The sequence below is a fragment of the Xyrauchen texanus genome, chromosome 30, assembly GCF_025860055.1.
Source record: "Xyrauchen texanus isolate HMW12.3.18 chromosome 30, RBS_HiC_50CHRs, whole genome shotgun sequence".
Classification (NCBI taxonomy): Eukaryota; Metazoa; Chordata; class Actinopteri; order Cypriniformes; family Catostomidae; genus Xyrauchen; species Xyrauchen texanus.
In genome coordinates, this window is record NC_068305.1 from 5,453,031 (window position 1) to 5,470,181 (window position 17,151).

General features: G+C 39.4%; 1 protein-coding gene across 1 annotated transcript in view; it reads left to right on the plus strand.

Annotated features, from left to right (window-relative positions):
- Positions 1–17,151, plus strand: part of ndufaf7 (NADH:ubiquinone oxidoreductase complex assembly factor 7) — a 100,220-nt gene that overhangs the window by 12,631 nt on the left and 70,438 nt on the right. The window contains exons 2-3 of the mRNA XM_052098625.1: positions 1,234–1,391; positions 1,595–1,675. Of these exons, the coding sequence (XP_051954585.1) occupies positions 1,234–1,391; positions 1,595–1,675 (239 nt within the window). The remainder of the gene's footprint in view (positions 1–1,233; positions 1,392–1,594; positions 1,676–17,151) is intronic.

Sequence of the window (17,151 nt, forward strand, 5' to 3'; positions counted from 1 at the left end):
ACAGAAAAAAGAAAAACGTGTGCATTAACCCTGCTCATGACAGTTCCAAATGCCATCCCTCTAAACTCAAACAGTCCATGTATGCCTACGAGAGCCCCTGCGACAAATTTATTGTCGGATTGCTCAAGTCCAGTGTTTCTATACAAATTTTGTGAGACAGAATTACACACCAACAGATAATCTATAAAATGAACTCCAGCCAATAGGCAGAATACATTTACATTTATGCATTTGGCAGACGCTTTTATCCAAAGCGACTTACAGTGCAATTATTACAGGGACAATCCCCCTGGAGCAACCTGGAGTTAAGTGCCTTGCTCATGGACACAATGGTGGTGGCCGTGGGGTTAGAACCAGTGATCTTCTGATTAACAGCCCTGTACTTTAGCCACTACGCCACCACCACTCCAAATAAAAACAAAGAACGTGTAGATTCATCCACATAACTGTCCACATAACACAACCGGTGTGTTGTTCCGCAAAGCTGCTTGGTGGAAACAGCTAAAACAAAACAAAGGCGCTAAGTTTCCTTGGACAGTCAAAGGAATGTTCAGTGAGCCGACTCATTTGGCTACAACTTGAGTACCACAAAATACCTTACTCACTCCATTGACTTTATGAAGGACATCGCTTCTGCCTCAGAGCAGGTTAGCCTTGGAGTGTCACTAAGTCACTATGGGGTTGAATACCGAACACAACCTAAACTCAAACTTACCGGGGTAGCCACTGAAACTGCTTTGTGAGACAGGCCCCAGAGCTGTCAGTTGTACTGATGTAATACTTTCTGTTGTAATGGTGCAGTATTGTAATGATGGAGTGCTTTCTGTTGTAATGACGCATGGCTGATGTAACACCAGGGCTGGACCGGTAGTCTGACATACCGGGCATTTTCCCGGTGTAAAACGCACTTATGTGCCGATCAGGGGCGGAATGTCCATCGGGAGAACCGAGCAGGCTGGTGGTTTGGCCGTGCAACATGCCGAATGGCGATAAGCAACAATGAGCCGCCGTGTTATGCTGAACGGACCACAAAATGGTGCCGCAATATGCAGAAAAGGACAGCGAACACAACAACATTTGGCTCACCCTCTACAGTTGGGCCAGTTGCCATGTAAAATCCCGGACCGATTTCTCTTCCTAGTCCAGCCCTGTGTAACACGGTCTATTTTAAAGATCCAGTGCTGTCTGTTATCTGTTGTACTGATTGTAATGATGCAGTTGTGTCTGTTGTAGTGCCGTGCATGTGGCGGGATGGATGCTGCTGGAACTTCTCTCTACGGAGACTGCAGTCAAATATGTCTATGCTCAAACATCTCACTTCTAAAATCACAGCCACTGGTCCCATTTCAGTGGCTGAGTACATGAGAGAGGCACTCACCAATCCAGTGTCAGTATGTATCATGTCACAGTTCATTTCGGTCCCTGAATTCATAATCAGCAGACAGATAGATATAACTGCTAGACACATCCACCTATCTGTCTACACACTTATTTAAACAGTAGGCTTTGTTATATTATGTATACATTATAAATGATTGTTAGATTGGAAGTACTCCACCACCAAAGACCAAAAGTTTTTTGTCTATGTTTGCAGGGGTATTATGTGAAGAATGACATGCTCGGAGTGGACGGCGATTTCATTACATCACCAGAGATCAGTCAGATTTTTGGCGAGGTAAGCATTTGCTGCAGATTAATAAACATGGTTAATATGCATGAATCATGCAATGGGGACCCACTGATGAAAGTCTTAGACAACTAGTGAAAATTATTAGGTTTTCTGATTTAAATGTTTTTTTCTTGATACATTTTATTATCAGTGTCAATTTCAGTAAAAATTTAATAGACCTTTTTCAATGTCTGTTATGATGCGTTTCCACCTTATTTAGCAGCGTAAATTTAGCAAACATTTTTATATTATCTTTTTAATTTTTTTTATTTAATGGAAATTTATAACGTTATGATTTGTTATATTACCATGGAATTACATGGAGTCCAAAATAAAATAACATTTCAAATGCAGTTAATTGTGCAACCAAAATCCAAATGATCACCAAGCAAGCCTGAAATACTTTGGGGACTCAAATTTTTAAATGTCTGTGCTCCGAGTTCCTAGATCATCATTCAACAATAGTAGTTAATCTGTTATTGCTTGTCATGAATGTCTGGTAATCCTGTATTATTTATATATATATATATATATATATATATATAGATGGATAGATGGATAGATAGATGGATGGATGGATAGATAGATTATGATGTTCTGCTTTTGTTGGCAAAGTTTAGTATTCATAAATGTAAGTATGGTGGTTATAAACCATTAGTTTTAATTTTTAATTCAGAGGTTCAGCAATACCTAAGAACAATTTCCAATTTTAGTAACAAGAAAGCTGTTACTAAAGTGTATTGAAATATGTAAACAATTTGATATTTTTATTAATCTGTTTATATTTATTTTCCTTTTTGTTGTTGTTTGTTTTAATATACCTCTTGGCTCTAGATATAAAAGTTTTGTAAGCATTAATAAAAAAAAATGTCTGACGCAGGTGTAAATTTACGAGTCCTTTAACAAGCCCTCATAATAAATCTCGAACTGATTGACAAATTCATTTGTGAAATGGATTGCTGTGAACTGTATGCCAATGATTGACTGATGATCAATAATATGGTAGTAAACAATACATTTTATTCTAAAACGGCATTTTGTATTGTCTTATAAATGATTAACTCTTCTGCCACAAGAATGTAATGCATTTTAATTATCTGGATATTTTTTATTTATATATATATATATATATATATATATATATATATATATATATATATATATATGTATATATATACATATATATTAGGGCTGTTGATTTAACGCGTTAATTCAGTGCGATTAATTTACCAAAAAATAACGCGTAAAAAAAATTAACGCATTTAATCGCAATGCCCCCCCGGACCATAATAAGGAAGAGTCCTGAGAAATGCAAGCTTGTAGTACCACCTGTTTACTCCAGAGGGCAGTAAGTGAAATTTCAGCTGTTTGAGCAACTCAGTTTATACAGTAATGAAAAAACTTCAGTAGGCAGAACAACACGTTTTTGCATTCAAAACACTTGGAGCGCAAATGTGAACTAGGGGATCTCAAGATGTGTTTAAAGATTGAGTATTAAACTATATTTAACTTGAAACAGTGACCTAAACATTTTATGTTTATAATGCAACGCACTCGAGACACTACACAAGCATGTCTGACGCTGGATTGAGATGGTGCAAAATTCGCAAATTACCCCATAAATATTTAATCACGAATAAAATAAAAGAAATTTCCTTCAAACTTATAAGTGCTACCTCACTAATTATTTTCTTGTAGAGAGATTTAATCGTGATGTCGATATATTCTGTACATTTTGTGGTTTGCAGGAGGAAATATTTTTTCATTTATTTTGGAGTTGTCCCTACTCGTTTTTGGTCTGATTTCTGCAAGATTGTTAGAGATCATATCATTCCCAGCTTTCAACTTTGTTTTGAAAATGTTTTATTCGTTTTTTTTTAGCTATGACATGTCTCTTCATAAGGAATATTATTTGATTAATGTTCTGCTTTTGTTGGCAAGGTTTAGTATTCATAAATGTAAGTATAGTAGTTGTTAACCATTCGTTTTCATTTCAGCAATAAGAACAATTTCCAATTTGAGTAACAAGAAAGCTGTAAAGTGTATTGAAATATGTAAACAATTTGATATTTTTATTAAACGGTTTATTTATTTTCCTTTTTTTTGTTGTTTGTTTTAATATACCTATAGATGTAAAAGTTTATCATTAATAAATGTAAGCATTAATAAAAATAAATACAAACATCATTATCTATATAATCATTATACAGGTGAAATTCGAAAAATTAGAATATCGTGCAAAAGTTCATTAATTTCAGTAATTCAACTTAAAAGGTGAAACTAATATATTATATAGACTCATTACAAGCAAAGTAAGATATTTCAAGCCTTTATTTGATATAATTTTGATTATTATGGCTTACAGCTTATGAAAACCCCAAATTCAGAATCTCAGAAAATTAGAATATTGTGAAAAGGTTCAGTATTGTAGGCTCAAAGTGTCACACTCTAATCAGCTAAACACCTGCAAAGGGTTCCTGAGCCTTTAAATGGTCTCTCAGTCTGGTTCAGTTGAATTCACAATCATGGGGAAGACTGCTGACCTGACAGTTGTGCAGAAAACCATCATTGACACCCTCCACAAGGAGGGAAAGCCTCAAAAGGTAATTGCAAAAGAAGTTGGATGTTCTCAAAGTGCTGTATCAAAGCACATTAATAGAAAGTTAAGTGGAAGGGAAAAGTGTGGAAGAAAAAGGTGCACAAGCAGCAGGGATGACCGTAGCCTGGAGAGGATTGTCAGGAAAAGGCCATTCAAATGTGTGGGGAGCTTCACAAGGAGTGGACTGAGGCTGGAGTTACTGCATCAAGAGCCACCACACACAGACGGGTCCTGGACATGGGCTTCAAATGTCAAACGTCTTACCTGGGCTAAAGAAAAAAAGAACTGGTCTGTTGCTCAGTGGTCCAAAGTCCTCTTTTCTGATGAGAGCAAATTTTGCATCTCATTTGGAAACCAAGGTCCCAGAGTCTGGAGGAAGAATGGAGAGGCACACAATCCAAGATGCTTGAAGTCCAGTGTGAAGTTTCCACAGTCTGTGTTGGTTTGGGGAGCCATGTCATCGGCTGGTGTTGGTCCACTGTGCTTTATTAAGTCCAGAGTCAAAGCAGCCGTCTACCGGGACATTTTAGAGCACTTCATGCTTCCTTCAGCAGACAAGCTTTATGGAGATGCTGACTTCATTTTCCAGCAGGACTTGGCACCTGCCCACACTGCCAAAAGTACCAAAACCTGGTTCAATGGTATTACTGTGCTTGATTGGCCAGCAAACTCGCCTGACCTGAACCCCATAGAGAATCTATGGGGCATTGCCAAGAGAACGATGAGAGACATGAGACCAAACAATGCAGAAGAGCTGAAGGCCGCTATTGAAGCATCTTGGTCTTCCATAACACCTCAGCAGTGCCACAGGCTGATAGCATCCATGCCACGCCGCATTGAGGCAGTAATTAATGCAAAAGGGGCCCAAACCAAGTACTGAGTACATATGCATGATTATACTTTTCAGAGGGCTGACATTTCTGTATTTAAAATCCTTTTTTTTATTGATTTCATGTAATATTCTAATTTTCTGAGATTCTGAATTTGGGGTTTTCATAAGCTGTGAGCCATAATCATCAAAATTATATCAAATAAAGGCTTGAAATATCTTACTTTGCTTGTAATGAGTCTATATAATATATTAGTTTCACCTTTTAAGTTGAATTACTGAAATTAATGAACTTTTGCACGATATTCAAATTTTTCGAGTTTCACCTGTATATTGAATTATTGTTATATAATGGGCTTTCTCAGCAAATATTTGTATATGCGATTAATCGCGATTAATTAATCTGGACGCCATGTAATTAATTTGATTAAAATGTTTAATCGATTGACAGCCCTAATATATATATATATATATATATTAGGGCTGTCAATTGATTACATTTTTTAATCGAATTAATTACATGGTGTCCCGATTAATTAATCGCATATACAAATATTTGCTGAGAAATCCCTCATATAACAATAATTCAATATATAATGCTTATACATATATATATCGTTATATATAAAGGTATACATAGTTATATTTAAATATTAAAAAATGATATGTGTGTATATATATATATATATATATATATATATATATATATATATATATATATATATATATATATATATAATAAAAATATTCAGATAATTAAAATGCATTACATTCTTGTGGCAGAAGAGTTAATCATTGATTAGACTATACAAAAATCGGCTTTAGAACACAATGTATTGTTTACTATCATAAGTCAATCATTGGCATACAGTTCACAGCAATCCATCTCACAAGTGAATTTGTCAATCAGTTCGAGATTTATTATGAGTGCTTGTTTAAGGTCCCGTCAATTTACATCTGTGTCAGACATGCTTGTGTAGAGTCTCTGGTGCGTTGCATCATAAACATAAAATGTTTAGGTCACTGTGACAAGGTAAATATAGTTTAATACATAGAACACATCTTGAGATCCCTTAGTTTGCATTTGCGATCCAAGTGTTTTGAACGCAAGAACGTAACGCGCTTGGATGTTTTTGTTGTTCTGTCTGCTGACATCTTCACAGTATAAACTGCACGTTGCTCATACAGTTGAAATTTCACTTACTGCCCTCTGGAACAAACAGATGGTACTACAAGCTTGCATTTCTCAGGAATCTTCCTTATTATGGTCCGGGGGCATTGCGATTAATTGGGTTAATTTTGTTAACGCGTTTTTTCTTGTAAAATTAATCGCACTGAATTAACGCATTAAATCGACAGCCCTAATATGTGTGTGTATATATATATATATATATATTATATATTTTATCTAGTACACTGTCAGTAAAAATAAAAATTAAATCAACAATCAATAAAGGTTATGTAAATTAACTTTCAATTAGGTCTATTGTCAATCAGTTCGAGATTTATTATGAGTGCTTGTTTAAGGTCCCGTCAATTTACAAATTAAAAATTTGTCTTTTTATTACATCTCATATTAGTAATTGTGCTTCAGTCTATAATCGTGACTGAATTTTTGACATGGATTGCCATTTTTAATTTTCCTTGTTAAAGGAATAGTTCACCCAACAATGAAAATCCTCTTATCATTTAATCACCCTCATGCCATCCCATATGTTTATGTTTTTCTTTCTTCTGCTGAACATGACCAAAGATTTTTAGATAGCACAAAAAGGCAGTATAAAAGTGATCCATAAAATTCCAGTTTAAATCCATATCTTCAGAAGCGATATTATTATTATTATTATTATTATTATTATTATTGTGGATGAGAAACAGATTAAGATTTAAGTCCTATTTTTATTATTAATCTCCACTTTCACATTCTTCTGTGAAATTTAATTTTGTGTATTTTCTAGAGATGCACCGATTGCAATTTTCTTTCTAAGAACTATTATTGACCGCATATACAAACAAAATCTACCTTTCTTCAATGCAACATTTTATTTTCATAATAAAATATATTATTAAACATTACGATTTCCCCCAAACTGCACTAAGTTACAGGATCTTCTCTCACTTAAACAACTCTCAAAATAAAGTGCTCTGTGACTGGAAAGAGGTAGAAATAACAATTAACTGCAAATGAGTTGCTTTATATAACAGATGTCATTTTCCACTATTTTTTATAAATGGACCTTTTTCTCTTTATTACTCATCTAACAAAACAATTCTAAAGATCTGAAAAACTGAAGTGTCCAATACGCTCAACTTACGTTAGATGTCCAAATATCAGTTGTAAAACTGAGCACTGCTTCGGGAACGGCTTGTAACCATACCTGTCAACACTCCCGTTTTTACCAGGAGTCTCCCGTTTTGTTATTTCTCCCAAAAAAACTCCCGTAATTTGTATGGCCCAAACCACGTTATACGAATAATCACATCAATATATTATTCCAAGGTGGTCCAGTTGCCAGATCTTGAATGAAACGCATCCTACTCACACAATCGACACATCATACAAATTACAAATCATTTGGGACCTCAACCTGGCAACCTACAACCCATTAGCGCTGTTGATATCTGCTCAGGCAGTAGACACAGGATGTTAAATCAAGCATCACTGGTAGATGGGAGGAGAAGACTCAGCTAGTGATCCGGTGAAAAAAACAAAATATGCATGTACATTTAACAACAGCTGGATGGAAGAATTTAATTTCATATCCCGAAGCCATATCGACAATGCCCACGCCTTTTGCAATGTGTGTCACACTGATTTTAATATCGGACACGGTGGGAAAAATTACGTTACTCAGCACATTAAATCACAACGGCACAATTTGTGTAGTATTTAGCCTGCCTCTGCATCCAGCAACCCACTTTCCCTCTCCCGGATTTGTGTACCCAAATGTTGACAGGTATGCTTGTAACCGGCTGCGTGTGTGACATGACACGAGATTAAACAAGTCAGGCAACGCGACGTCGGAAAGTACCTCCTCCTCTGTATCGAGGAAATTTATCCGATTTCTGATCCCTCTGTCCTCAACTATGGAGAACGGCTGGTCATCCAGGACCATGAATTCCATAATTTTCCTCGTAATTGCTTTGGTCTTTTCCTGCTCATTCCAAGGAATGATAGGTGAGGCTGCTGACTTGTGGCTTGCTCTGGCTCTGGCTAGCTTTAGCTGCTTTCACTTTTTAGCTTATTTTTTAAAATGGGCATTTTCAGCTGGGTGATGGTGTTTTAAATGTCTAATTAGGTTTGTTGTTCCGAAAGTTATTGTGGTGGTTCCCCCACGGTTTACTTTGGCCTTACAATTATTACACATTTCGAACTTTATGTATACTTCACACACAGTGAAGATCTTCCACGCCAATGACATGTTTACATGCGGATGTGACGTTATTGCCTGCGCCGCTGGCAACAAAACGGACCGGCTTGGAATCGGAAAGACGTTAGGCTGACCATGCGGAAAATCGGCTAATTCCGGTCCCTGGCCGGTCGATCGGTGCATCGCTAGTATTTTCTTTTTGCTAGCCAGGCCTTTATCGCATTACAAGCCTTTTATTCAGAAAATTATTGCATTCAGAGCCTTTACTATATTAAAGGACAAAAGAGGACCATTATATTTGTGACCTCAATACTCGTGACCCCCCCCCCAGACCCAAAACTTACCCCCCCCCCATATGATAATGAGAATAATAATAATAAAACACTTTCTGAATATAAACACTGGCCATAGCGTTTGATTGCAGCAATGACAAAGGTATGTTTTTGGGAGATAGATCTATTAAAGCCACAAGGGAACAAGGTTCAATAGTTAAATATATCAGAAAAAGAATTGAAAATAGCATCCCAAAAAGAGGTCAATGCTGTGCGATGCTAAAATGTATGAATTAAAGTGCATCAGGGTTTCATTTGATAAATGTTGTCTTTGACAAAAATAACTTAAACTGTATTAATGAATGATGGACACATAGAGGTGGTGAATAGGACAGAGAGCCTTTGACCATTCCTCATCTGAATAAATATAATTAAGATCTGACTTCCAATTCTTTATTTTGGAAAGAGATGCAGATGCTACGATTGAAACTATTATGTTGTAAATATGGGAGACACTTTGATGGACCAGCAACCTCTAGTTATAGGTCATCTCCACTTTTTCTCCCCAAATTGGTATGCCCAATTCACAATGTGCTCTAAGTCGTGGTGGTGGCGGCATAGTGACTCACCTCTATCAGGGTGGCGGAGGACAAATCTCAGTTGCCTCCATGTCCGAGACTGTCAACCAGCACATCTTATCTACTGTAACAGATCTACTACAACAGTTGTGTTTTATTATTATTCATTTTGTCTGTCTTGTTTGTTGTTTGTTTGATCCTCTGTCTAAAAACAATTCCCTCCATGGGGGATGGACGATAAAGTTTTATCGTCACATGGCTTGTTGAGCATGTTACCACGGAGACAGAGTGTGTGTGGAGGCTTCACGCCATCCACCGCGGCATCCACGCACAACTCGCCACATGCCCCACCAAGAGCGAACCACATTATAGCGACCATGAGATGGTTACCCCATGTGACTCTACCCTCCCTAGCAACTGGGCCAATTTAGTTGCTTAGGAGAACAGGCTGGAATCACTCAGCATGCCTTGGATTCAAACTTGCGAGTTAACCTCTTTTTATAGTTAAAATAAAACTGAAAAGGCAGATAGATTTATTCTAATTAATAATCTAATACAATTAAATTAAAATGATTAACAATGCTTTAAACATATAAAGTAATTTCATATTATCAGGTGAATTATTTTATTTAATAGTATTTAGTGTTTTGATAGAGAACTAATGTTTATTTTCCTGTCATTTATTTTATTTTGCTTTAAAGAGGTCAGTGTTTATCACTTTTTATGGTGACAATACTGCCATACTAGGTCCCACAGTAATATTTTAGCATTATGCAATGTTCTACTGGGTTCCAAAAATGTAATCATAAAACTTGTTCATTGGCAAAACATTTTTAAGTAAAAGTATATAAAGGTAAATAATGCCTTTTATTAGGCTACTATTTATCATTGAATATATGATAATATATGCCTCTCCGGGAACCAGCACCTTATCGTGGTGGAGAGGTTTGTGTGCCCTTATGATCCTGAGGGATGTGTTGTCTGGAGCCATGTGCTCCTGGTAGGGTCTCCCAAGGCAAAGTGGTCTCAGGTAAGGGGCCAGACTAAGAATGGTTCACAATGACTCTATGGAAAAAATAGAGTCATATGGGCGGCAGTGAAGGCCGTGGGCCTCGACAGACCAGACCCGGGCAGCAAAGGCTTGCTCTGGGGACGTGGAATGTCACCTCACTGGGGGGAAGGAGCCGGAACTGGTGAGGGAGGTGGAGCGTTACCAGTTGGATCTGGTGGGGCTTACATTGACGCACAGTTTTGGCTCTGGATCCGTACCCCTGGATAGGGGATGGACTCTATTCTTCTCTGGAGTTTCCCAGGGTGTGAGGCGACGGGGGGTGTGGTGATACTCCCGAGTCCCCGGCTGAGCGCAAATACGTTGGAGTTTACCCCGGTGGATGAGAGGGTCGCCTCCCTACGCCTATGGGTTGTGGGGGGGAAAACTCTGACTGTTGTCTGTGCATATGCACCGAACAGCAGTTCAGAGTATTCGGCCTTCTTGGAGACCCTGAATGGAGTCCTGAATAGGGCCCCAGTAGGGGACTCCATAGTGATGCTGGGTGACTTCAACGCACACGTGGGAAATGACAGGGACACCTGGAAAGGCGTGATTGGGAGGAACGGCCTCCCTGATCTGAACTCAAGTGGATGTTTGTTATTAGACTTCTGTGCTAGTCATGGATTATCTATAACAAACACCATGTTCGAACATAAGGATGCTTATAAGTGTACGTGGTACCAGAGCACCCTAGGCCGAAGGTCGATGATCGATTTTGTAATCGTGTCGTCGGATATGAGGCCATATGTTTTGGACACTCGGGTGAAGAGAGGGGCAGAGCTGTCAACCGATCACCATCTGCCGGAGGATGATGGGGGATCAGATTCTATTTCCCTGGGGGAGGTCACTAAGGTAGTCAAACAACTCCGCAGTGGCAAAGCCCCGGGGATTGATGAGATCCGACCAGAAATGCTGAAAGCTTTGGATGTGGAGGGGGTGTCATGGATGACACGCCTCTTCAACATTGCGTGGAAATCTGGGACAGTGCCTAAGGAGTGGCAGAACGGGGTGGTGGTTCCCCTCTTCAAAAAGGGGGATCAGAGAGTGTGTGCCAACTACAGGGGTATCACACTTCTCAGCCTCCCTGGTAAAGTTTACTCCAAGGTGCTGGAGAGGAGGGTTCGGCCGATTGTCGAACCTCGGATTGAAGAGGAACAATGCGGTTTTCGTCCTGGCCGTGGAACGACAGACCAGATCTTTACTCTCGCAAGGATCCTGGAGGGGGCCTGGGAGTATGCCCATCCGGTCTACATGTGTTTTGTGGATCTGGAGAAGGCGTATGACCGGGTCTCCCGGGAGAGACTGTGGGAGGTGCTGCGGGAGTACGGGGTGGGGGGGGGGTCCCAATCCCTGTACGTCCAAAGCGAGAGCTGTGTCCGGGTCCTCGGCACGAAGTCGAGTTCATTCCATGTGGGGGTTGGTCTCTGCCAAGGCTGCGCTTTGTCACCAATCCTGTTTGTGATATTCATGGACAGGATATCGAGGCGTAGTCGGGGTGGGGAAGGTGTGCGGTTCGGTGGGCTGGGGATCTCATCGCTGCTTTTTGCAGATGACGTTTGCCCCAAGTGAAGGAGTTCAAGTACCTGCGGGTCTTGTTCACGAGTGAGGGGACAATGGAGCGGGAGGTTGGCCGGAGAATCGGGGCAGCGGGGGCGGTATTGCATTCGCTCTATCGCACCGTTGTCACGAAAAGAGAGCTGAGCCGAAAGGCAAAGCTCTCGATCTACCGGTCAATTTTTGTTCCTACCCTCACCTATGGTCATGAAGGTTGGTTCATGACCGAAAGAACTAGGTCGCGAGTACAAGCGGCCGAAATGGGCTTCCTCAGAAGGGTGGCGGGCTTCTCCCTTAGAGATAGGGTGAGGAGCTCAGTCATCCGTGAGGAGCTCGGAGTAGAGCCGCTGCTCCTTTGTGTTGAAAGGAGTCAGTTGAGGTGGTTTGGGCATCTGGTAAGGATGCCCCCTGGCTGCCTCCCTAGGGAGGTGTTTCAGGCACGTCCAGCTGGGAGGAGGCCTCGGGGAAGACCCAGGACTAGGTGGAGAGATTACATCTCCACACTGGCCTGGGAACGCCTCGGGGTCCCCCAGTCAGAGCTGGTTAATGTGGCTCGGGATAGGGAAGTTTGGGGCCCCCTGCTGGAGCAGCTGCCCCCGCGACCCGACTTCGGATAAGCGGTTGAAGATAGATGGATGGATGGATAGAAACATAAAATGCATATATGTGAAATTTATAAGATCTCTTATGGTCTATAAAGGTCTAAAGTCTATAAAAACAAATATGATGCTACTGAGGAGTGTTGGTGGTGTAGTGGGCTGAAGCACATAACTGTTCATTTAAGCGCCATCTACTGGTTGCAAGATACAAAAAATAAATGGCTATTTTTATTGATAACTTCTGAACGGTTTGTCCAAAAATCATGGAGATGGATTCTTTAGAATTTGAGGGGCATACAAATGATTCCAATTTTGCCCTTGTTGGACATTTTGGGTGTTGGCCATTTATAATTTTGATATAAAATGTTTTATTTTACAAACGCTTTGGCGTATCGTTACGAAACTCTGTATGTGTCATTGGCACAATGCCCTGAATGTGCTCAACAAGTTTAAGGACAGTGCTAGCTTGGGGTAATAACTAAATATATAAAATGTTAATAACTTTTGATAATTTTAGCCTATAGCTATGACACTGGTCTTGCTAGATTCCTTGAGTCAGGCCGAGTTCAATGATATCACATTTGTCATGGTCGACCAAACTTCCTGTTGGCCATTATTAATTCTATTGAAAACCAACTTTTTTAACTCCTTCCACAGCAATAAATAAGTTTTCACCAAATTTTGCTCAGATCATCTTCAGACCATGCTAATCAAAAGTTTTTGTGAGCTTGCAGTCTAAACTAAATGTAACAACACCAAAAACAAAAATATCTTCAAGCAGCGATAGCGGGGTCTATCTCCTGACCAGTAGGGGGCAGTTTGCCAAAACACTGCAGGTAACCTCAGGCCCTAATGGTGATGACACATTATAAGTTTCATCCCAATCCCTCAAAGATTTGCGGAGATACAGCCTCAAGTAAAATTTTGCGTGTTCTTCGTTGAATTCATTGAAGTGCCATTCGAAAACGGTATGGTTTATCAAAATTCTGTTAATTGCTTTTTTTTTGTGAGTACCTCTAGATGATTTAGGCCAATTTTCATGCAAATCGGACAAACAGTCTAGGAGGAGTTAAAAAAAAGTAGGTTTTCAAAACATTTATAGATGGTGGACAGGAAGTTTGCTTGATCATTACATAATTTGTATCATTGTTCTCCGCATGAACCATGGAATCTTATCAAGAACTGTCTCATGATAGTAGGCAAAAGGAGTCAATAGCTATTAGCATTTTTAGAAATGGCATTATAATTTTTGACCACAAGGTTGCGCTGTCCCGAATCTTTTTGAGTCCATTCAGAGCATGGTGCCAAAGACGTATACCGAGATTCGTACTGATACGCCAGTTCGTTCATTAAATACAGCATTTTATGCCTAAATTCAAGTTGGCCGACGTCCAAAATGGCTAACATTTTTTCATGTCGCTAGACTCGCTATAACCCACTGAATCTAATGAAATGTTATGATTTTATGACAAAATGTTCAGAAGTTATGAGCAAAAATGAGCTTTTTTCATATCTCATGACCACTAGGTGGCACCGTTCCGAAACTTAGCAGGCACCCTCGAGTCATGATGCCTATGACAAATAATATGTTTGGTATGAATAAAGCTTTAAAATGTTAAGGAGATATACCCTCACGTCCATTTTGGCGTGCTCTTCGTCAAATTCATTGAAGCACCATTCAAAACAGTATGGTTTATAAAAATTCTGTGAATATCTTTTTGTCATGAGTGCCTCTAGATGATGGAGACAAATTTTCGTGCAAATTGGACAAACGGCCTAGGACAAGTTTGAAAAAGTAGGTTTTTCCGAAAATTCTAAACGGCGGAAAAATTTTCATGACGACCATCCCCTTAAAACTATTTGTTTGGCAATCATGATGCTGGTTAGGACCCAATTTTCTATGTGCTTATTCTCTATATTGATGACCGCCCCATTGCCTAAAATACAGAGTCTGGGGCAAGTACCCAATACATCACACTATGAACCTTCAACCAAAATTCAATCAAAATGTAGATGCAGACTTCATGTTTTAAATCCTAGCTCACACTCCCTCCTCCAATACCAAGTTTAAATCTTTCTCCCATAATATTTTGATAGAAGTTGAAGCTCCGTCCCAGACTCTGAATCAGTAGGGAGTAATATACTGATGCCTCATGACCTTTTCCAAAAGCAGTAATCACCACTCCCAGAATATCTGCCGCTTTAGGGGGGTGTATGCTACTCCCAAAAAGGAGTCTCAACAATCCACTCTCATATAGGTCACTGAGTGTTTTAACCCCCATCTCAATCCACACTGACCAGCAGAAAGGGGATTTATTAATACATAACTTTGGGTACAGACATATGCTTTAGGCAACATTTAAATAAATGTCTGAATTAAAAACTCTTCTCCGGTTAGTTTGACAGAAAGTCTTTGCAAGAATTTCTGTTCAATACAAAACCTGAGGGGGGCCGTCTCAGGTGGAAGCGAAATGTCTGAGATGAATACATGATAATAATAATAAAACCAAATCTTGGATAGGCCTAGCCCACCTTTGTCAATCGGCCTGTGCATCTTACTGAAATGTATTATAGGAACGTTTACCATTCCAAATGAATGACTTCACTATGCTGTCAAATTGCTTAAAATAAGAGAGGGGGACATCTACAGGGAGAGACTGTAACAGGTAGTTGAATTTTGGAATACAATAAATTTAATAACATTAACCTTCCCAATCATATATAAATGTAATGAAGCCCACCTGCCCACATTGCTCAAAAACCTTTCTGTTAAATGGTCAAAATGAACTCTGACTAAATCAGGCAAATTTGCTGGGAATAAAATACCCAAATACCTAATGCCCTGTTTGGGCCACTGCAAGGCACCCGGCTGAAAAGCTGTTATAGGGCAGTATGCTGTCAGAGCCAAAGCTTCGGATTTAGACCAAATAACTCTGTATCCTGAGAACTTGAATGGAGGCAAGGCATACATCTAGTACGGTCGGAGATGAATAATAAAATATAATTTGTGTAAAGCAAAAGCTTATGCACCCTTCCTCCCACCACCACACCTGGAAAATCATCTTCCTTTCTTATCGTAGCTGCTAATGGTTCCAGGGCAAGACAGAACAATAATGGGGAAAGAGGGCAACCCTGCCGGGTGCCCCTATCCAGTGTAAAATAATCTGAAATTAATCCATATGTTTATACTGCCACTACCGGATGTCTATAACTTAATGCATCCATTAAAAGTATTCCTGAACCTGTATATTTCCAAAATCTTAAAAAGATAATCCCATTCTACCATATCAAATGCCTTTTCTTCATCAAGTGAGATGGCCGCGACCGGAGTCTGATCATTTGCCACTGACCACATGATATTGATGAAAAGCCTAATGTTATCAGAAGAGCTGCGGCCCTGAATAAACCCCACCTGATCTGTATGTATAAGAGATGTCCTATCTTAATCGGTTAGCCAAAATGTTTGACAATATTTTGACGTCTATCTAGATCAAGGAAATTGGATGGTAACTCTTATTCTCGCTTGGATCTTTGTCCTTTTTAAGAATCAGACTGATCGGGGCTTGTGTCATGTTTCACGGAATCTTTCCATTCTTTAATGATTCCATGTAAACTTCTAATAAAAGTGGAGCCAGTTCTGTTGCATAAGATCTAATAAATTCAGCGGCAAAGCCATCTGGGCCCGGAGTCTTGCCTGTAGGCAAGTCCTTAATTAACTCCCCAAGCTCCTCCAAGGTTATTGCAGAATCGAGATAATTTTTTTTGCTCAGTCGTCGATTTCTAATTGTTCCACAAAGTTTCCAATATCTTCATCATTAGATGAAGACGTGGAACTAAAGAGATCAAGAGAGTATTCTTTAAAATCATTATTAATATCAATGGCTGAGGTAAATATTTCACCACTAGCAGATTTTGCTGAGGGAATGCTTTATATATCTATCCAAAACTAGATAAATAAAATCTTGTGTGACTTAAAGCATGTCTGTCTTTCCTTGAATAGCCAAAACTCCACCTTCCATGACAAAATACTATTAAATATGTATTTCAATAATGTCAGTTCTCTGAGACCACATTATAAACACCACATTCCAACATTAGAGCAACAATCAAACCCCAAACTTTGCAAAGTTTGGGAGCAAGAAAATGCTGTGGTTTTCCTAAAGCCTTCCTTTACTCTTCACCTCACGTAACATGAGATCTTTATCGGATGATCTTAGAAATTTGGCCAGAATTGATCAGGGCCTGTCTCCCTCAGCAAATCGCCAAGCTGGATCCCTGTGAGCTCGCTCGATTTACAGCTTATAGCCTGTTATGTCGAGCAGATTTGGAAAGAGCTGTTCCAGGAATTCCACCATATTATTACCCTCTGCTCCAACAGGAATTCTAACAATAAGGATGTTATTTCAACGATCATTCTCCATACCCTCTAGCTTCTCCCAGATGCACTCCAAATCTGCCTTGGTCCCTAGCGGATTAGCAGATAATTATTTCTATGACTCCAGATAATCGATCCGTTTCTCGACATCCACTCTTGAAACCACACCGGTAAACTTCGCCTCCATGGTAGTCGATGTATCACAGCAACATCCTCCAAGTCAGCAACAACCTTTGTCAGCATTGCCGACATGT